The following is a 23,116-nucleotide window of genomic DNA, read 5'->3' on the forward strand; positions in this document are numbered from 1 at the left end:
GTATTATTTATAGTAGTGAGAGAGAAAATTATAACACAACTGTTGAGAACCATAACACCGCCGGACATGGACGAAAAGAGTTTGGCTAACGATGGAAGAACGATCGGTTTTACACTCTGCGCGGAAGAATCTCTCAACACGATCGCTAATTGCGTTTTGTAATATTTAATTGCTTGGCAATGGGATATTGAGCAAATTACCAATCGCGTTATTGTATATTGGTATATCTATAATTTTTTTACTACGTGTGTACATATACATATACATACGCACATGGAGATGCATATGCATGTGTAGATACACGCACGCGATATACAACGTATATTATATATACATATGTATATATGTATTCATATTGTATATATATCTTGAACGCGTTACACTTTTACGTACTGCAAGTGTATGAATTTGGGGGGGGGGGGAGAAAAAAAATTAATATCACAATTAAGCGTCACGAATTATTCATTCCGCTGAGTCATGGTTGCTAAACTTACATTACTTATTATATTACTATATACACATACATGTATATATATATATATATATATATATATGTGTGTACCATGTGTGTATATATGTAAGAAAAAAACCTGGTACATACTTTCGAAACTTTCGTAATACGCGTTCTGCAGAGATGAGTGAAAAATGTTACACGGCTCGATCTGTGTGCGTATAGAAAATTCCTTTCTTTCGCCTTGCTCGTTTTTCGTTAAATAGATATTACGCATGTGTGTAGTTTGCAAGATTAAAACAGGGTGCTAAAATGGCGGACATGGCGCTGTAATCTTCGACAGTATTACGCTGGCTGCACGCCTGATTATGAGAAAAAGGTTAACCAGATATTGAATTATATTATACCTGCCGATTATGTCGGGAATACATGAAAAGGTATACAAGCATTGGGAGAAAATAACTGAAGATGAGTTTTCGGAAATAAATAAAGATTCGTTCACAGGTACCCAGGTTTCAGTCCGGCGTGGAGAGCGACGTTTTTTTAAAATTATTATTACTCTTATTGTTTATTATTATTATTATTATTATTATTCTTTTTTTCTTCAAATTAAACCGCGAATACGGATTAACAATAATTTAGACATTCTATATAATATCGCAGTGGTGACAAAACTATAATATATCGATGGCTGCGTGGAAAAAGCGGCCATCTTGCGTTTCGCATGAAGAATCGCTTATTTCAGATTCCGCTTGAAAAACTGACTAGCTCGCTAGTGACATTTTTCCACCTCAAAGTCAGTTGGTAGCATTGTCAGACTCAACACGAAACTCGTTTCTGCGTTCCGAAATTCATGGAAGCTCCGTTTTGGGGATATTATATTATTACATTTCTACATACAGAGGTGATGTAGGGAAATGTTGTCATTAAGAAGAAAACTTTACGAATGGAGATTTGAATCGGTGGATTGAGTAAGGTATTCTTCGCATGAACACCCGAAGTAGCCAGTTCTTCAATCGAAACCCGAGAAAGCAGGTTTTTCCACGCGGCCGTCGATATGCTCTCCTCGTATATTTATCAAAGGCAAACGTGGGCATATCATGATGCAGACGACTGAGGGAGAACTGTTGATATCAAAATAGCGTGTGTGACGATGAAAAGGCACTTTCCGTACGACGGAAAATGATGATGGTACAGGTGTCGGTGATCAGCAACGATCAATATGTAAATGACAATGAATGGAAATCTGCTTTTGCTGCAGACAAGCGGAGATGAGCGTGCGGTGAAATGAAGAAGATGGGAAATCCCCCGGTGTCACGGGGAAGACTTCGGCCGACAAGACTTATCCTGCATCACTTGTTGCTGCTGTTGTTGTTGCTGCTGTTGCTGCTGCTGTTGCTGTTGCTGTTGCTGTTGCTGTTGCTGTTGCTGTTGCTGCTGGTGATGATGGTGACTCGAAGGATCATTTCCCACTCCAAGCTCGGTTCCCATCATTCCGCCATTACCGCTTTTATCCATCCCACTGTTCGTGTGCACCGAATGAAAGTACCGGTCTAAAATGAGTGCAGGGGGTGGGGAAAAATGTCTATAAAAGTTTATTCGCTATATAATAATTCGGTTGAAATATCAAGAAATGTGTGTGTTCATCTAGAAAGGTAAGGTTCAACTGTTAATCTTACCCTCGTCCATCGCCGAGGGAGGTTCGCTCGCCGTGCCAGCGATAATAGGGGCCATCATGTTGTAGTCGTCTTCCAAGTTGATGAAGGGTGCAGCGCTCCAACGGGGCGGTACGTTGGAAACGGATCTTTGCGTGGCGACAGGTCGACTGACGGAAGCGGGCGAGGAAAAGAGGGACAAATTCGTCGGCGAAATGACACCAGACATCGAGCTGATGGTAGGGTAGGTGAATATTTGCTGCAAACAGTCGTCAAACGTGATGCATGACAATGTGTGACACGGACAAAATGGCGGCGACGAGGGACCATTCACTTGGAAATCAAATTGATTGTTTCAATTCATCAACATCCGTTTCCACTGACTTGACTAGTTTTCGTAGGTTAATTTCTAAGCTGTCCCTGATTTTGATCGATTTTCCAACATTCTATGTAAGTATTTCTAAATTAGCCCATCTAAATTAGCCGAAATTAAGTTAATAATTTAGTCCAGCTGAGAGGCTGGCAATACTGATCTCACATGATTTCCTTGAGTGAATGGCCCCTTGAGCGACGGAGAAGAACGGAGACTGTTCAACAACTTACCTGACCGGGCTGAGAGTGAAAATGGGCGAAGGTGTACTCCCGACTCGTGTGAGGGGCGGCGACGAGGATCCTCGCCGGGCTTTTCCTGCCGCCGGGGTCGATGGAGCCTTGGCACGAGGAGCTGACCAGACCGGCGGCCGCCATCTGCTCCGGACTGGCCCCGAGGTCCCCCGGATCGTTCGGCGAGGTCGACGACGTCGGCGGAGATCCGGCCGTCGCCACCGTCAGCTCCCCCGTCGACCTTATGATGGCAACTGGTCGCGCCATGGGGGCAGGCGGCGGGGGCGGTAACATCGAGCTTGGGTAATACTGTGAAAACTTTTGTATGCCACCACGGGTTCCAGCGAGCTGCGTCTGAAAATGGCATACGACACTCATCCACACAATCGTGCGCGCTCACCTACCCTGGACCGCCCTACTGCATTTTCTCTAACATAGGCTCGATTTCTCCTAGCGTCAGTTCAATTGGTAGGAATTAATTTAATAAGTACAACTTAACCGTTAATGGAGTAATAAACAATTTAATAATTGCTGCTAACGCGAGACCCTTATATTGGAAACCATCAATTGAGTTTGTATCCGTCGGTCCAGAGCAAGTGAAACACATTGGCACACGGAAAAAGCGCCAAGAGTTCCGAAACTGTATGTGGAAACTAAACTTCCCAATTTTCAGAGCGGGGGAATCGTTACTCGAATCGTCATTTATTAATTGGGGATATCTGGGTCACCGTGTTACGTTTCGACTACGAAATCATTGCCTTTGTCTCTATGCAGTACCCCGAATCTTATAAATGTGCAAAGGTTTTTTCACGACTTCATTTCAGCAGGGGATATTGGTATGGACTTTCAAATTTTTCTGACAACTTCAGCAAACGGTACGTTACGCGATTGCCACCTCCTGAGTCATAAAATTATGACTTCAAACTTTCGGAAAAAAAGAGTTTATGATTGCGCTTTTGTGGTTACTGTAAGTAAAGTTGAAAAAATAAGAAAAAAACAAAGACTGTGGAGTTAGCTATGGAGCAGCATACTTTTATAACCTCAAAACGGTCGAGTGAGAACCAACTCCAAATATATTTACAGTGTCACAGAGATTTTTACACAGAGTCATTGATAGCACAGGCACAATTGTAAACTCTTTCATTTCCCAAAGTTCAAAATGTCTTCATTATCTACTCAGGGGATAAAAAAACTGCAAATCACAATTCGCTTGTTCGGTCGGTAATGATGTAATCAAGTCACCGTCATTATATCACGGTACGATCCAGACAATCGTATGGAAATCTACATTTGGAAACACAAAAGACATCCATGACACGATTCGAGGAATGAATGGCCCCACAATGTAACTGACTCGAGTATTGGTAATCGCTTTTGAGTAATTTATTGTCAAAGTTATAACGAGAACTGCATCGGCACTCTTGGGGCATTTAAAAGCTACGGTAGATACCTGAGGTAGCTGCTGGGTATTTTCAGCCTCTTGACAAACAAACGTGACAAAATCTGAGAGAGTGTCGTGACCATTTTCTGGGTATTTGGCTGCCGCTGCTGTTCCAGGGTGCTCAGGTTGATAATAAGCCAGACCCGACATGCTCTGTCCCGAACCACCAGCTAATGCTTCGTGAGGAGAATGTAACCCTGAAACACAATCAGATCTCTAAATATCGAGGCGCAACAAACCAGCGCCAAGTTCACCACCCCGTTATTCTTAATTAGTAACTAAATCGTTTGTTGACATACGTTGTTCAACGTTGAAAAAAAAAACAGTGACTTATTTTTCACTATACATATTTATATTTACATTTTCATTGACTTAAATCGTTGTGTATTCAGTTTTTTTTTCAGGGGCATGGGGTGGCTTATGCGGCGCTGCTGGAATATTACAGTATACCGCATAGTACCTAACTGTCGCAGTATGTAGAGTGAATCAATCGATGAATCAGGTCAATGAGAGTCAAGGTTTTCGGTTGTTTTACAAGTGTATGAAAAACTTTGACTCAATTGACACTGAGCGTTCGTAAATATATAGAAATTGTGCAGTTTACACGTTGCGATTGTGGTATTAAATAAGTTAGTACATAGTGGGAAGATGTAAATTACGAGTAAAAGCACTCGAGAAGCGTACATTGTATGTAATAGCACGAAGTGACTGAAAAATGTATAATCACATATCGCAGATTGAGTGCAACAACAAACATCAAACAACAATTAGGTTACAACGATTAAACAACACATCAAACATCAAGGTAACAACATCAACATGAACAATATGTATAATTGTATATATAGATATGTAGAGAGAGATAGATAGAGAGAACAACAACACCGACATTGCAACAACAATATAGAACAGGTAGTATTGTACCAGTATAATGAATGTTAATCAAGATATTAAATCAATCAAGTGAATAATCAACTCATCCAGCATACGACATACCCAGAGCATTGGCGATGGTGTATACATAATAGTAAAAGTGATTGATAGATCGTATAAGTGTATACAGTCAGGCTTTGATTCTGAATAAAGAGTTTTCATGTTGAAATTGATTGTCAAGATCAAGGAAAAAAATTAGGAACTACACTTCCCATTCAAAACTGGGAAGAACCTAGTAGATTATGCTTCAAAAGTACAAGACGTAGTCTGCATTTTGTAATTTTTAGTGCAAACGATTCTCGATTCGGATCGTGATTGTGAGTCAAATTCATTATCGATCAATTAAAACCCGTCCAATTTGTGGAAATCCTAGACTGAAAGAAAATACTTTTTGAATTTAAGTAAAAGGAGCTTAAACTTCTTTGCTTATCAGAATTTCGAAAGTGACGTAATTTCCAACTATTACATGTTATTTTATAAGCATCCAGCTTCGTTGAATCGTTAAGAAGAATAAACAAAATACAGTTGTTCGGAATCAAAGCTATCGAAGTGCAGCCGAATGTAATAATAACTTATATATAAATGTTAAATAAAACTGGTGTCAGAGGTGGGATCATATAAGACATACAGACAGATAGACAGTGACAGCGACAACTAGCTTACCAAACAGAGGTTGTGGTGGTGCGGACGCGCGTGAGCATAATTCAATTACGTATTCATACGTACAAACAATATGTACCATGGCATATGTAAAAAAATGAATTAAAAAATCTCTACCAGCTCTCAGGCAGGCCTGTCTGTCTGTCTGTTGTCTGTCCATCGGTCCATTCCTCTTTTGACCCTTGGATGTCTTACAATCTTTTTCACAACACAAGAAAATTAGCTCTCTTATTCTTTCTGATTTTTTTTTTTTTTATTTGAATACCCCGCCCTTTAGTAGTTATTGTATACATGTCTATTCGCATAACGGACGTAACAGTCAGACAGACGAGCGATCGAGCGATATCGACAGAGAGGTAACAATGATTATAACATATGTAACAAGCCCGGATTTTAATCCTGGACAAATGTAACCACGTTTGTCTTTCATGTAACATATCCATCTAGACGCAAATACGAGTGAAAAACTCTAGATAAACGTTTCAAAAATGAGCGGAATGCTTCTTTTCGATATGCCTACTGCAGCTATTATTTTTATATTCAAGTATAGGTGAAAAAGTATCTACAGGTTTGACCAAACTTACGAAATATTTTTATAATATACAATTTTTGAGAAGCGAATCCATACGCAAGCACGAAATCAACATGGCCGCCGTTGACGCGTTCGTTTGCGATTTTATTTCGGTCAGGTATTCATTTTTAGAAATCGCCAAATATCGAGCCCATTTTTATAATGAATATGACGACGGCAAGAGTAATTGAGCTACGATTTCATTGCTGATAGAAGGCTATAAAACTCGAGAATTTAGTTTTTAGAATTCACTCCTTAGTCCTGATTCACTCGTAAGTGTGTCATATGTATTGCCTACAGTTCGAGATGTGACGTTTATTCGGAATGAAATCCAGGCCCGTTGGTTTAATTTTTCACTTACGGGAGACACATTGCTGATGGCGCAGAGAGCATACAGAAAACCATATACGTATAAATATATACATATACATATATACATACAATTTACACTATAGTGCGACATGAATCTTATTGTAAGTATATGCATAATACCGTGTAGATCTCTCGATTAATCTTTTATCAACCGTCGTGAGTTCGCTTCCCCGTCATTATCGAGAAAAGCCCGTTACAAGTGATCCTCATGGTATTAATATGTACCATAATCTGCACGAATGATTACATATTACGTAATTATTGTACGTAATATTGATTATATGTAGACGATAGACGGCACAGTGATTCCAAGTGTTTTTGACGCGGGTTATTCCGTATAATCATATTTCTGGCTACATAAGTATGTATGAATTATACACATAGACTAGGTATAGCTGCAGTACAGTACATACATCAAACATCAATTGCCAGACGACTCGTCAGTCGATAAGAAAACAGTAACTGAACGAACGAACAAAAAAGTATAACGCATTCTTCATTTCCGCCCTCTTCTTTTTAGGTTTTGTATATCATCACCGCGATGATGAGTTTATTGTACTCACATGTACGCAGTTTTTTGGGTTTTAAAATATCATATTTACGGGAATAACGCGTGTGAAATTACCTGTGCTAAATCGTTGTGAATATTTGATTGTGACACGTTAGATAATTTCCGTATACCTATGTGTAAATAAAGGAAGAAGGGAATGAAAGAAATTAATGAACGATAAGAAGAAATTTTTTTTTTTTTTTTCATAACCAACTAAAGATAAAACATAAGAAAAAATAAGTAATAAAATAATGCGTTGCAGGCGACTATACATGTACAGGTACACATTTAAGGGGGCAGTGGGCACAACGATGCAACGTCAATCATATTCAGGGAACGTAGAGTGAAACAACACTAATGTTATTAACGTACGGGTCGAGCCAAAAAAATGGGATTTAAATTTTTCTTCGCCATTTGATTCGTTGACAATTTGTTCGTTTTGTTATTTCATCAACCGAAACAAAAAGCAAATCTATATTTTCATTATCTTTCATACCGGTGGAAAAAAAAAGAACAGAAATTCATTCTCAAGTTTCTTACCTGTTTTTAGTTACTAAGTGCGATTAGTATTTTGGCTCAACCCGTATTTGACTTTACTGTACAACACGTACACGTAAGTGGGTATAGTATGTTTTATGGTGACGTGAAAGGTATAATTATAAGAAAGAGAGCGAGCGATAAGAGTGAGTGAGCGTAAGAGTGAAATAGATATAGACGACGAAGGTATATTATGTATAGAATATTCAAGTTACACATGACTGCAGGCATACGCTAACATTTTAGAATAAAAAATAGCTGTTTATATAGGACCACATTGCGATGAGTGCATGGAAACTACCAAAAACCAAGTTATACATACTTATAGTTTCGATATATTATTGTATCAAGCCCGGTGAGACTATATTCAAAATTCTTTGTCTTCTTTTTTCCATTCGCCTCGACTTTCGATAAGGCCTTGACTACAATTAGTCGTTTGATAAATTATTATTTTTTTATAAATCACTATGATCGGTACTGCTGCAAATGTATTTCGTTGTTTTCGGAATAACGATACAAGTTAGTACATTCGGGATCATTTTATTTATACGTTGATTGGAATTTACGAGATTTTTCCTTTCTCTTCATATTTCAACCATTTTTAATTCAACAATTTCCCCGCTTTTTTTCCGCTGAGTTTAAAATGAATGTACTTTCAATTGATCGAACCAACGATCGAGCATTTCAACGTGATTTATACTTCAGGTACAACTTGGTGCGTGAATGAAAAGAAAAAAGTAATAATAACAGTAAGGTAAAGAAAAAAAAAAGAGGAAAAAAACTAAATAAGGTCGGTAATATAGACGTAAATCATATTGGTATATATAGATAATATGTATATATATACGATAATAATATTGAAATATATAGATACGTATAACATCATAACCAATCACAGAAGTACCTTTTGGTCGATAGTAAGCAAGCTTCTTTCTACGCTTGGGCTCAGACTGAAACAGACATTACATTTAATCCGCGATTAGTGATTTTTTGAATGTCTAGTCGGTCTTCATCATCAACATCATCATCATCACCATCATCATTATAATTATCATCATAATTGGATTCGATCTTCCGTTGTAGTTCACTTGTTCGTGCATCTCCCTCTTTTCTTTTCCACGTCGTTTCCACGGTAATTATATAGATTACACTTTTTATAGAACTTAATAGACAATTTAGAATTTTATTATTCAACTGATCTGGCCTGCATATATATTGTATTATATTAACAAACGTTTTAATCACTCCGTGGCGTGTATACTGTGTAAATAATCCCTATTCAGGCGTATTAAGGTTTGCAAAGTTATCGAGGACCTAAACCACACATGCGCAACTTCACCCAATCACTGGCGTGGATTTTCTATAAAGGTTGACGATCGTCATTGATTACTATTCACTTTGGTTGTGCGTGGTATTTCTATCATCGATTTTCTTGCATAATCATGTGGAACGCACAAGCCGCGCTGTGGCCAATTTTTTCCCCGATAAATGGGAGGAGAAGAGATTCGCAAAATATTGTCTAAGTGAAATAATTACAGGTTGATTGATTACCTCGTTGAACTTCGTTTCGTCTTTTCATTATAGGTAGATAATTAATGTATACTAACTATTATGTATAATATTGTGTATAAGAAAGATTCCGCGATAATGATATCTGATTTAGAAACTAGATCTATATAATCTATGTAATATGTATTATGTATAACATACATACATATACATATAGTAACGAATGACTGCAGTATTAATTATTTATGATTATATACCGTGAAAGGTCACTTCTTGTGCTTTACTATTTATCATTACTTACATGATGCCTGCGGGGATGAGCTCAGTTTTGGGTCTATCGCACACTGGACACTAGACAACAATATTATATCAACGGCGAGGGAGGTTGGTGGTTAGTCACAAACAACAAATAATTAAAGAAAACACAAACGATTTTTCAGATCCCGTTGACCTTTTTGTTATAATACAATTATAAAAGGCGAGCATGTTTATGATGAAGTATGGATCATTATTCACGTCGGTGATTTCGATGTTAGATGTTTGTTCATTCAGCTCATAATTTCACATTATTATATATAATAGAATATATACATACATGTATATTTTATCATATCTTACGCATATACGCTAAAAGATATTATAAAACTCATGAGAATATTGTTGTTTAGGCTAATCATTTCATTATCGTTGACTACATCCAACTATGTTCTTTTACTTCTTGTCATCTCAAGAAATATACATCCTAGGTGTATATATATATATATATATATATAATAAATAATTTGTCTTCAATACTTACAGAAAATAGATATCAGTCATTCTGACTCTAAAAGACTTGACTTTGATATGATTTATTTTCATATCGGTTTGAATCTAGGTATAATGCATAATACGTGTACTATGACGAATTAAACATTGCATTCTTGTTTACTAGAATATAGAGATCAGCGTTATTTCTTCGGAATAATCTGTTCTCCGCATTAATTCATACGTGTATGTTTCAACGCTTGCGCGTCTTATTTGTAATTGATTAATAATAATGTGGATTAAGAAAAACTCGACATACCGGTCTGAGAGTGCGGAGAGTCAACGCCTCGGTGAGCATCCTCCGGCCGCAAGACGGGCGAGAAGTTCGAAGCACTCGAGACAGATACCGTCGGTGCTTTTTCAGTCTTGTTGTCATTTCTTATCAGCTGATGCACAGGCGGGGGGCCTAAATTAAATTCTTTTTAACCAACGTCGACACAAAACGAACAGCAGAAAACCAACAGGGTCGATAAAAAAACATATCCGAATCTACTCGATCGATAAATTAAACTTCGATTCGGCCAAGCGAGCCGATCGCATTTACCCAAAGATAGGAATTTTTCTCTTTCTCCTTGAATTCCGGACAGAAAAATATTTCAAAATAATAATGATAACAGTAATTACGAGACGAATCGATACTTCGTGTCACGGAAATATTTTTTCGTCTAACTTTGTGAAGAGTTAGACTAAAATTTGTCCGCAGTGAATGAACTGGGATCTGCTGTATTAATTATAGGTTAGATGATATGCAATGAGGTGGAAAAAAGAAGGAAAGAACTGTGTCGCACTTACTGAAGCTAGCCGCAGGTTGTGCATGGTCCGCAGAAGCGGCTGACGGCGGTGTGTAGCTGCTGCAGTAGTACGGCGGGTGCTCTATTTTGATCGCGTTTATTTGGGGCTGCATGTCGCTGAGGTCATGTAGTATGGAAGCTGAAACCAGACGCATGCCATATAGTAACTACAGCCTTGTTTTGTTCATCTTTTGAAAATTACTTGGGTATGCATACATATATATCTGTATAATCTTACACGGGTGTATGTAAGTATTGCAATGCACGCGAAAAAGAAAACCAGAGCCAACAACAGCAACAACAACAACAACAAACTGTAAATTTGAAAAGTATAGAAATGCGTCTGACAGCTGAAGAAGCCATGTTATACACAAACGCAATCCACAAGGAAAAAAAACAGAGACTTTTGATAAAATCAAAAGCCTAGATTTGCAAAAATTTTTATACAGGAAGTACGTCTATATTGTATAATAATGAAGGGTAAATATATGTGTGAATAATGTAGGTTTCATTGTTTCTATTCAAACTTTTCGAAGTTTGAACGTCAAGAACTTTTTTTGTATAACCGAACTTCTCATTTCTGCAATGTTTTTTTGTCTTTGGTTTACTTTGCTTTACCAGACCATCGAAAGATATATTTTCTGTACTTTACAATATCACGTGTCTGCAACTAACAAATTTCCGACATTGGGATCGATTCAAAAACTAGTTAGATAGCTGTGAACATGGATTTGGACATTTCATGAATTCGGAAGTAAGAAGTTGGCACAGAGCCTACTAAGCAATTCTTTCACTGTGTCATTACTCTCACAAATTTGGAGCCAATTTAATAACTCCTCGCACAGCAGTGGGACGAAAGTGTTTACGAATCAATTTATCACATAAATTTACCAAATCAAAACTGTGGACACGATAAATTGCGTAGCTTTGTTACTAGACAAGAATCGGACTCACCGATTATCTTCTTGCACTTTGTCTATCAAATACTTCTTCGTACCTTATTCTCCTCCCATAAAATGAAAATTGGGATGAAAAAATCTTTTACGAGTGCATAAAGAAGAAAAAAAAAGTAGGTACGTGCAGAAAAATAAAATCGCTCGTTATTCGCAAAACTGCAGCAACGCCCTGCAGCGAGTGCTGAGGTAAGCTACTTTAGTCGGTGTGGGTCGAACTATATGGAGTTTCTGAGACCGTGAGCATTGTTCGGTTCTATAAATAAATTTCACGCTGCACACTCTAATATATAGTGGACTCATCCGTTATGCATACAAGTGTATCGTACATACGTTACATATAGTTATACACATACATGATACAACATGTATATCGACTGCAATATGCAAGTTTCTTTGACGAGTTTTTTTTTTTCCTTCAACGATTGTGAAGCAATCGTAGAAATCATTTCTCATCTCTGTCAAAAATTCGAAAATTGCGTTTCCATAAAAACAATTGCAAAATATATAAGAATAGAAGAAGAGACAAGCAGCTTAACAGATTCATAAATAGCGGGAAAATTTGAAGTTAGACATTTTTCATTGTGCGTTATTTTTATACATAGAGTAGTATTTGTAAGCGGTAAAAAAAAAAACTAAACTAAAAAGAAAAAAAAAATACAAAGTAAAACAAAACTATTACAAAAAAATAGAAAATGAATAAACAAAATTTCCCTTACTAAGATCTTATGCGGTGATAGGATGAGGCGGATATATTTTTAATATTACTATTATCGACTTTGTTGTTGTTGCTGTTCTTTTTTTTTACCATTAGTTGTCGCCTACCTTTCGAGAGCATCCATAGCTCTTTGGAACTGAAGACACCCGTTGCCAGGATCGTGTCGTTGCAGACGACACCGTTGTAGAGTTCGTGATAACCACCTGGGAACACACCGAATCCCACGGAAACTAATTATATTACCTCACGTTACTTGTACGATTATAACCAGCCAAAAGTATAGGTAATGATAACTGAACAAAATCCACTCGCTGTTTCATGCTAAGCAAAAGAGAGTGATGAAAAAAATGAGACTGCATAATTGCCCATCATCAATATTATATTATCTATGGCTGTGGCTACATGTACTAAATGTAATAGAAAGTAAGCTCAAGTTGTTTTTTTTCACACAAATGATTCTACTTTACCGAGTTATGATTCTATTAATGTTACTATTGTTTTTCTTGATATTGCTACTGACATTAATGCTATTATACTTTTTGTTTTTGCTGTTGTTGGTGTTATTATTATATATGAAATTTTTATAAAAATTCTGAATCACGTTGCGCACTGTATTAGAGGTTTCCGCTGTATTTTTAGCTCTTTCCCGCGCATCATCAAGTGATCATACCTGCCAAGATAAGATACTTCATTTTTACTCGACGGCAATATTGCTGCACGTGCGACTCGTTCTACTGGTCACGTATGCCGACTTGCGTACGTAAATTTGCGGCAAGAATAATTGCTAATAGATAATTTTGTCGATAAAAAAATGTGTACAATGAATTTTTTGTTCAAGCTTGAACATTTCTTTTTCTCTTCATTTTGGGCTATCGTCTTTCCCCTGTACACAACACTCACAAACAAACAAACAAACAAACAAACACCTTGGTGTGGAAAGGATTTTTTTGTCAATTGACTGCACAATGAAAGCGTAGAAAAAAGAAATAACAGTGATTTTTTTTTTATTAAATAAAAACAATCAAAAAATGAAAAACGCAGGCCCGCATAAGATCTCAATATTTCCAATCTATACGCGTACTAAATATTTTCTTTCTTTGTTTCCTTCTTTCATAATTTTAGCACAACACGCGAAGTATATGTGCATAATATAAGCTAACAGAATAGAAGAAAAGAGATTCGTGCCAATTATATGAGATACAAAGAAAAAAAAAAAAAAAAAATGTCAATATAACAAAATAAGCGCAGCACATGTAATAGAATTGGAAAAAACGGTCAGACTTTTTCTTCTTTGTTAATTCTCGTTTACCTATTACTTCAAATTGTGAAAACTATAATAATTTCGCTGATATACAATACACGTGTACAAGCATTGTTATACATTGCACATTATATTATTCCATGTTTTATACCTTTTCGTCTCCTTTCTTCGTCTTTGCTACTGTTGCAGATTCCATTGAGAACCTCTGAAAACAAACGAAGGGAGTGAGAATGAAATTCCGTATAAAAAAAAGCAAAAAACCAGAAACAAAACAAAACTAGAAACCGATTTCAACGGTCAATATACACGTGTCTGCAGTAACTGTTTAGAACATATATGCGTATACCCGTTAGGAGTTAATTACATTTACAATCAGAAAGAGCAAAGCCGTTTGGCTATTGGTTTATCGGTAACCTCCATCGCGGTGGACGAAAAAGAAAATGGAGCAACGATTTGAATATTCAATCAGCACGCGCGATAATATTGGAATTTTTGATAAAATTTTTGATAAAATGATAGCAATTTTAATGACAATAATTGATGAACTAGAAACCGAGCTATTAGTATAGCTTTATTTTCGTCGTTGTCACGCATATATCTGTAATGTATGTAAGTGTATACATGTATACAACGCATATTGTTTTATATATTGTGACCTTACGCAAATCTCATTACGCAATAGATATTACCAAAATACCCCTAGCCTAGAAGATTCGTTTCTAAGCTGCAGAGTGCGACGTCGTAAACGATGATGCGCGGGATTGCGGAAAGAAACCCTGGCGGATATACATATATGTATAGTAAGCGCGTAAGCCACACTGCCATTTTGTTGTTCCGCGTGACCGGCAAAGCACAAAATGGCGTCAAGCCGAGGTGTTCCAATAAGCGGGAAAAGTGCAGAGTTTCAAGACCGTTTATTTTATAGAACTGCGAACCGGTTGAAATTTTGCAATGGTACTTGGTAATATTTGAGTTGACTGTATACATGGCTGAACTATCCAAGACAACTGTCGTTTTGTATATGAAAACGAGACATCGCTTATAAGTTCCTATATATATTATATATATGTATACTATACCTACTAACGACGAAACGCAACTGTTACAGGGCAGTCAGTCCGCGCTTATTTATTTATAGTCCAGCCAGCAGACATCGTGCGTTACAGCTAGGTATGCCTACTCTGCAGTAAACCGTTTGACTAAGCTCGGCTAAGCTTTAAGCAAAGTTCACAACGAACAATGGCGATGCAACTATTTTATGACACGCATTATACGACTTGCGAACATTCGCCACGTGTTCCTATACTATAAGTTATAATTCACGCCAAATCTCAAGGGTTAATTTTTCCGCCATATATTTGCTCATCGCACCAATTCCTTGAGAGAAAACAACAACTGACTGGATTTTTTAAATAATGTTCGTTGTGAATAACGAATTGGATCATTAATTATCCCAAAAAGATGATATTCCGTCAAATGAGTGCAGAGATTAATTTTACCGACGCTGCAAAATCTCTTTTATAATTTGTCATCTTTTTGCGCGTATTGCACTAGTTCGAACATATAAGTTTCAGTTAATGTTGATCGTTTCTAAAGTCTTAACGGCACTTATTATAGTTTACCGCCTGTATGATTGAAAAATCCTGTGTTTATCTGATACAGGCATAATTTCCGAACAGCCGTTACGGCATCGCGCCTAGATCAGACGATCCTCCACCAAGCATCACGGCTGCCGATCTGATTCCTCGAGACAACTGCTCTTATACGTCAACTGTACAGGGTATATCATATCTAAACATTATATACAACGAACTGACAAAGTATAACTAGGGATCTTGATTTTGACATGATTGTCTAGGTACTCCGAAAGACCGCGGCAAGACCTCCGCCGTAATTATATAACGTGAAAAACAAGAAGTTTTATGATTAATCAGGGAACAAGATGGCGTACTTAGGGGTATGTAGTACTAGTACCTTTACCGAGCGAGCGAACTTTCTTCTTATATTAAATTAACAAATGAACGGAAAGGATTCAAAGTTCGATGGTGCATCGTTCTTTCACAGCAGAGTTCAACAAAGCTCCTCATGTCCCAAAAATCGTGAAAAAAATGCGTGGTTTTTTGTCACGTGTTACTATTCCCACATTTCCCGCATCCGAAGGGTTAATAAAAAGTACATAGTTAAGATACTTAGCGCAATTCCGGAAAGAATAAGGAGTAAAACGAGCCATCGTAAGACTGTTTTCATGCAATACTGAAGTCGCTAGATGAGAACTAGGAATTACAATGATTTCGCAAATAAAAGATGCTCGATTTTCGGGATATGAGTAACTCTCCTGAATTCCGCTAGGAGAGAGTGATGCACCGCCGAAAATCTGAACCCTTCTCGTTCGGTTGTTTATTCAATATAGCAGGAAAAAGTTGAGTGTGCTCGGTCGGTAAGGGTAGAAGTACTACATACCCTTAATATTTTAAGATTATAACCTGTAAACGCGACAGCGCGTGTGGCTCTTATACAGCTGTCCTACAGCTAAATCTAGTGAAGGAATGCAGTACGCCGTGTCATTTGTCTCTGAGACGTATATCTCGATGTGGATTCGACCTGAGAGCTAAATATCGCTGTGCTCATTGCGCAAGTATCATGTCCTCAGCTCTTACTATAGACTAGAGGAATAGAGTATGGGACAGGTGCGTGTCTCGAATACAGTGTAAGTATATATCCATACACATAATGCACACGTCGAAACTACCGCGTTAATATAGAGCAAAACGATTTTATAGAACTATTTTCAGTATTTAGAACAGTTCAGGATCTAAGAACATTCACTAATTCGTAGCTGCACGGGTTCAGGGTCTACAAAGCTTTGTCCTGAACTATTTTTTCCATGATATGAGACTTCCGCATACTGTTTGACATGGGAATGCGCAAGTGTTTACAAGCTAAGTTCAAAGCTGAGCCATTACCATCATGCAACCTTGTATATGTGGAACGAAAAATATATTGTACCACTGGGAATATGATGATGAAGATTTAGGTTGCGAAGGAGCTTGTAAAGGTATTCCATTTCTATTTGTTTGTGACAGGAAAAATATTTTGAAGGAGTTGTGCACGGAGATAGGACAAAAATCAATACCGATAAGCAGATTGGAGGATGCAGCATATTGAAAGATATTCAAGAACTATGAAAACACATATAACGATCACTTAACACGTCGTCGTCATCATCATTTGTTTTAAGTCTTATATCTTGACTATAATCTACCTACCTTATACATATATGATCAACATCATGAAAATTCCTTTACTCTTAAAATATACACAGTGGCACAATAATCTAAACCCAGACATGTTTCAAGGCTACGATACTGCAGAGATCCGCGTCTTACCCCATGATCATATTATGAAGAAACTTTGTGTACACATTGTGTATATAATATACGTATATAAACATATACATCATCGTCGAAGCGATTACACTTGTGTTATATATAAGTGAGTGTGAACTTGGTCGTTGTTTTTTATCCGTTTATGCAAAAACAAAAAAAAAAAAATTATCTTTCGTAGTAGGAAACTGATCGGCGAAGACGAACAAATAAATAGTAGCAAGAAAAATGTGAGACTGTTAAGTTGGATGGATAAATAGAGAATCTACCACCTACGGATACGTAATATTGGGCTACTCTAAAGCTACATAAGTTTATATATGTATACACACAAGAATCAACTATGCAGTGTGTAGAAGTTATAAGATCAGAATGGGATACTGGAGGAAATGCCTAACCTACCCCATGTCTTGGCAACGAAGCGTTTGATTTTATTCTGTGTCATTTTTCTTTCTCTCCTTCTCAAGTATATATCTATAGTTTGTATACTTTTTTCACTAGTTTTTCCTTCTCACTCCCGCACATTTGATCTTGTTAGCAGTGCGGCAGGCGCGGCCAATTTTTGCGTCAACCGATTGTAAACATTACGAAAATTGCTGCCAAGCCGGTCGCTCTAGACACTCGCCAACCTAAGACGGCATCCAGAGCCAATTGCACTACGTGTACACTCTAGTTATCCAGTTTATGTATGTAGTCTGATACACATATAACACTTTCCACTCATGCGGATAGTCATTTTTGTTTAATACCTTGACGTTTGTCTCATTGACATTGACAGGAAAAATGTTATTCATTCACGTCTATACCGAGATTGACAAAAATTTCGAGAAATAAAAAAAAAAAATTCTTCAGCAACTTTCAGGGCTTGAAACAAGACGAATTTCTTATTTCTAAATCCTTTGAAAGGCTCAGGAAATATAGATTACTATACTAGCACATTTCTCGGGAAGCTAGTCTTTGTAATTGAGAACCAGAGACGTAAGAAAAAAAGAGATTAAAACTGTTTTCTTCCGCATAGACAGCGTGGTGTAGCTCTTATATCCTGCTAATACTCAACGGTAGCGAAGTTGACGAATTGGCAAGGTTATAAACGTTGAAAAGTATAGGTATAATATACGGACTGTGTACATCTACTTTGAAACCAATGAAATTAATGAATGAACTGGTACATGGAAGGGATTCTTGGCGAACGAATGGGACACGGGCCTCGCACCCGCACTAACGTGTTCAGCCAAAGACACGAAAGTCTCAACGATACCTGCTTGTGTATACGTAGGTATACAGGCAGAGAGATATTGGTATTATTCGTTGGAAAATAATATAAAATGAAACTGGAAAAGAAAAGAAAAGAATGCAGCTAAACCGTGGTTATGCTGCACATGTATGCATTTCTATCTCGTATACACGAGTCACTTTACATTGAAAGGGTTATTACTGTATTGATGAATCATTGACACTTGAGAAATCGCGCTTGAGGAGGTATAAGACAATGATTGGCGAATATATAATTGTCGTTGCAGCTTACCGTGGCTGGTGATGAAGTTAGCCAAGTAAAGGTCTAACTCTCGGACGGAGACATTGATGTGATAAGGATTAACGCATAGGCCGGGCTGGGCGCATTCCGCTGTCTTCTCTAATCTCTCGCCATCCGTCGACTCGAGGGGAATCGCCTTGAATAGTATCACCATTACCAAATCCAACCGCCAGACCTGTGCGGCAGAAGGTTCGTCACGGATGAGCATTTGTCTTATGCTCGGAGCTTTGCAGCAAGAAAATGATGGTACGAGAAAAAAAAAAAAAAAAGTAGAAAATGCATAAGAAAGTCACCTTGTCCGCCTGGCGGAGGCAGTCGATCCGACGCATTTTGCCCTTTTGATCAGGGTTGCTGAGGACGCACATGGCTGGCCGCTTTCCGGTTATACTAAGAACAAAATCCTCTCGGTATTCCTGCGTTATGTCCTTTCTTAATTTTCCCAACAATCTCGAGGCCCATTTCTGTTTTACTTCTAATTTTTCATTCTGTAACAGAAAATCACAAGAAAACTTAAGCGCGGGAATATAATGTCGGTCGTAAGAGAAATTCTCCTCTTCATTATCGCATTTAATAGGTATACAGTTCGTACAGGTATGTATGTACATTTCTTTATTTATTTTTTTTTTCTTTCCTCGATGCTTCGAATGAAAATATGCGATTCACGCAGCCTGGGAACAGTCTCCGCACTCGGAATAGCAATTCGCGTTAAGAAACACGCATTGACAGTGAGCGGAATGCGTCGACGCGTTTGATACCGCAGAAACGTGCAGAACGCAATACCTACGGCAGCAATGACGTGAAATTACTCAAAAATTCAAACCGTTAAGGGAAGAGAAAATCGTGTATTCGGTCAATGAAACACGCACGTTCGACTTCTCATACCTATTTTAATCCACTTAACTATGTAATGACAGAACAAAATTCTAGTTAATAATAAAAAAAAGAATATCCGTCTGCTTTGCATCCATCTTCTACAGCCACGCCACTGCATGAAGGTAATCGGACGCGTGTTGAGATACCTGCTCCTTGATTGCATACACGATTCGCAGTGCGTAAGCCCGATTAGGTATTCCGTGCGGATACTAAAGGATCGGCAACGTGCGGAGTCAAAGACGCTTTGACATGTGTCCTTCTCTGATATACATGCAGCTGCTATATAGGCGTGGCGTCCGTTAGCTCAAGTCGAGTTTCCTGGATTTTTTTTTCATGCATCGCGGTTCTGCAGTTTCTGTTCTATTTTTTGCTGTCATTCCTTTTTAAAACTATTGGAAATCGTCCTCATGACGTCAGAGCCTGGTTGTCGGCGCCATTTTATCATCGGATGACCTAAGTTCGTAATTTTAATGGAGGCAAATCGTAATTCTCGAGGTTTCAAATTCCTCGTGCCACTCAAATTATTGAAACATAATCAATAATATACATATTCTACTAATCATACGCGAAAAAACACGGTCAACGGTCCATCAGATGACGGAGTACAAAGTGACAATCTCAATATTATATGTTGTACAGCTAATTCATACAGATGCGCAGACGCATTTGCATTACCAACTTCATTATTCGAATTCTCTGGGGCTACAGAATTCGGCAACGATTGTAGCTACATCTTTTATGAAATAATTTCACCTGGAATTTTACTTTCGGTTAGATTTTAAGTAAATTCGAACTGAGGCTAAATACCTATTCTGATTTTAGGGCATTGATCAGGGATTATAATCTCGTATCACTGATTTCGGTGAGGATCTAGGGAATATTCGAGCGACTAGTCACCCTTGAACAGGTAAATTTTCGACACATATATCGAAAGACGCAGATTTTCGCATGTATACACATAATATCATATAAATATATTGTATATTCCTGCAGTAAAAAGTAAAAATTAATCACAGCGAGATGTAACGCGGAATAACCAACGGATAGCGAATTACGTCTAGCTAGGGAAATCGAGATAACCAAGGAAGTGGAAATAAAGTGGGAGGTAGGTGAAGCGAGTATAGGTGTACATGGACGATCGGCCCAGCAGAGCGATCCGAACGCAACAGCTGCTCGCAATTTATTTTGGATATCGTCCGCACGGTCCTGCTTACTTACTCTCCGCGAATATACGTATACATATATATACATATACACATGCGTATACCTGTATACGCGTATATGTGTATATGTACATTAGCTGCGTATACACGCACACACACATCTATATGTATACACAGTTTGCCTCGGTATTGAATGTACGGCTATATGTGCGTGTATGAGAGGCTTGCAACTTCCCCACTCTTCCGAGCTCTCAGGCTATTTTAGACAGCGGAAAATAAAGAGCAGCTTGCATTTTTAGACTAACGACGGCGACGGTCAGCTAAAGCAGTATAATCTACTAGACTTATCCTAAAACCACGGGGACCTGTAATATAATGTATGTAAAGTATACACCGTTTCCCTTCACCAAATCCCGGAAGAATTTACAGATTTTACTCAGTCATGTATTGTACATATTACAGTTTATTTATATCTACAACTAGCACAAATATCGGCGCTGAGCTGGTCTGTGCAATTTTTACTCAAATTTTCTTCTCTTGTTTCCATACTTCTTCATTTTGGTTTCTAGCTACTTTTCAGGTTACGTCATACTGCCTAGACTTGTGCGAGTTACTCTGGTCGGAATATGGAACATCCATTCTTTGCATTCAATGTTCAAGTCGGAGATGATCACCAATACTGAACTGTACAGGTGTGTGCAATTAAGTTTTAAAATAAAACTAATAAAGCTACGACAACCCGTTAAAGTAGAATTTGTCGTATTCTGTAGACTCTTAATTTGTGCCAAATACTGCACAGATATAATACACCACATAATACGATATATAATTAGTATAATACTCGGAAAGTTTTCACAGAAAGAGAAAATCCACGACTGCTGCAATGCCGGCGAATGGGTAAAGTTTAATATTTATATTCAATTAGAAAGAACTCAATTCTAGCCGGCGCCATTATTATGCAGCGAATTGTCGTAGGCGGCCATCTTGGTACGTCTATGTGCACGCGGAGGGTTGCAGCCGTTAAAGCGCTGTTCTCTAATTTAGATAACACCGCATTTCTTCCATTCCTTAGTTATCAAACTTGAAATTATTAAATATTCACACCATGTTTGTATAACGATGCAATTGTTACAATAATCCGTGTAACTTATATAGGGTGCATTCCGAAATTAGCTGGCAGCGCTAAAAATTCCCTGGGACAGAGGCAGAGCTACTCACCAACTCGGAAGCGCAAAAGAGATAAAAGATTGTTGACAGCACTGGGACCTAATATCGGAACGCACCCATAATACTTCGTTTATAATATTACACTGCAGCGCGAGATGGTTTGCGGAACGCTACATTGCAGCCACGTCTAAGATGTGCTTGAATGTTCACCTATAAGATATGGGGATAAATGTATAGTGCATTATGCCGAAGCGACGTCGTCGTCGTCGTCGTCGCGGGTCGCATGCAATGTAAACGCGCAAGCGAAGTAAACTGGCGGAGGTGGTACGTGAGGCGAATAAATAAATTCGAGTGGCTGCCGCAGGTATGCAAAGGAGTTGCAGTCGGGAAAACCACAGCTGCATCTTAATCGATCAGAATAATCCGGTATAGAAACATGACGCGTTCACGCAACATACGCGCTGCACACGCGATTATACATGTGCCAATGCATTTCTCGTGATCTCCGGCATTATAAATACATCTAATTACACGCATAACCTATCCGTCTACTAATACCTGTCCATATCGTCGCAAGCGCAGTGCAAAGTGTTTACGAAGGTTTTCTTATCAGACCTCCGATTGATCGGATTGGATTAGTACTCTTCCGTTTGAATAATGCAATATTGCTGTAAACATGGTTATTCTTTTAGATTATACTGATTCATTTAGTCCTTCGTTGGGTTAGGACTTGTGTTAATATCAGGTTGGGTAGGATAAGTTATTCCTTCATTGAAAATAAATAAGTTTTGATCATTGTCAACTGTTCCCTTACATATGTGAACGACGAATATTCACATCCTACTACATACATGACATGGATTGTACCAACGTACAAAAAATTTACAAATGCCTTTTTTTTTATTTTAAACCATTATAAGGTATAGGCCTTATAGGCCATGTCCCATAGCACAAATGCCTTGACCTTCCGGTCAACATGTTTTCGGTCCGAAAGACAATGCGACTTCGATTCTGTACGAATTATGTGACAATGCATCTTCTCAATGCACTTTCTCACGTCAACTGCATCGCCATCAGTCATTATCATGTAATTGGTATAGAAATGAACTCGCATTTCATTTCGGATCGAAAACAAGTTAGCCGCAAGCCCAGGGCATTAATGAACATTACTGTATATGTATAAG

General features: G+C 38.0%; 1 protein-coding gene across 5 annotated transcripts in view; it reads right to left on the reverse strand.

Annotated features, from left to right (window-relative positions):
• Window positions 1-961: 961 nt before the first annotated feature.
• LOC124411989 (nuclear factor 1 C-type-like) overlaps window positions 962-23,116 on the reverse strand; it is a 37,702-nt gene continuing 15,547 nt past the window's right edge. For all 5 annotated transcript variants that reach the window (XM_046891611.1, XM_046891612.1, XM_046891616.1 and 2 more), the window contains 10 exons: window positions 19,023-19,214; window positions 18,721-18,904; window positions 13,964-14,017; window positions 12,659-12,754; window positions 10,882-11,019; window positions 10,349-10,495; window positions 4,160-4,347; window positions 2,710-3,063; window positions 2,131-2,365; window positions 962-2,004 (listed from right to left, as the gene is read on the reverse strand). In XM_046891611.1, coding sequence (XP_046747567.1) covers window positions 1,766-2,004; window positions 2,131-2,365; window positions 2,710-3,063; window positions 4,160-4,347; window positions 10,349-10,495; window positions 10,882-11,019; window positions 12,659-12,754; window positions 13,964-14,017; window positions 18,721-18,904; window positions 19,023-19,214 — 1,827 coding nt within the window. In that variant the 3' untranslated portion in view covers window positions 962-1,765. The remainder of the gene's footprint in view (window positions 2,005-2,130; window positions 2,366-2,709; window positions 3,064-4,159; window positions 4,348-10,348; window positions 10,496-10,881; window positions 11,020-12,658; window positions 12,755-13,963; window positions 14,018-18,720; window positions 18,905-19,022; window positions 19,215-23,116) is intronic.

The sequence above is a fragment of the Diprion similis genome, chromosome 10 (genome assembly GCF_021155765.1).
Source record: "Diprion similis isolate iyDipSimi1 chromosome 10, iyDipSimi1.1, whole genome shotgun sequence".
In the NCBI taxonomy this organism is placed as follows: domain Eukaryota; kingdom Metazoa; phylum Arthropoda; class Insecta; order Hymenoptera; family Diprionidae; genus Diprion; species Diprion similis.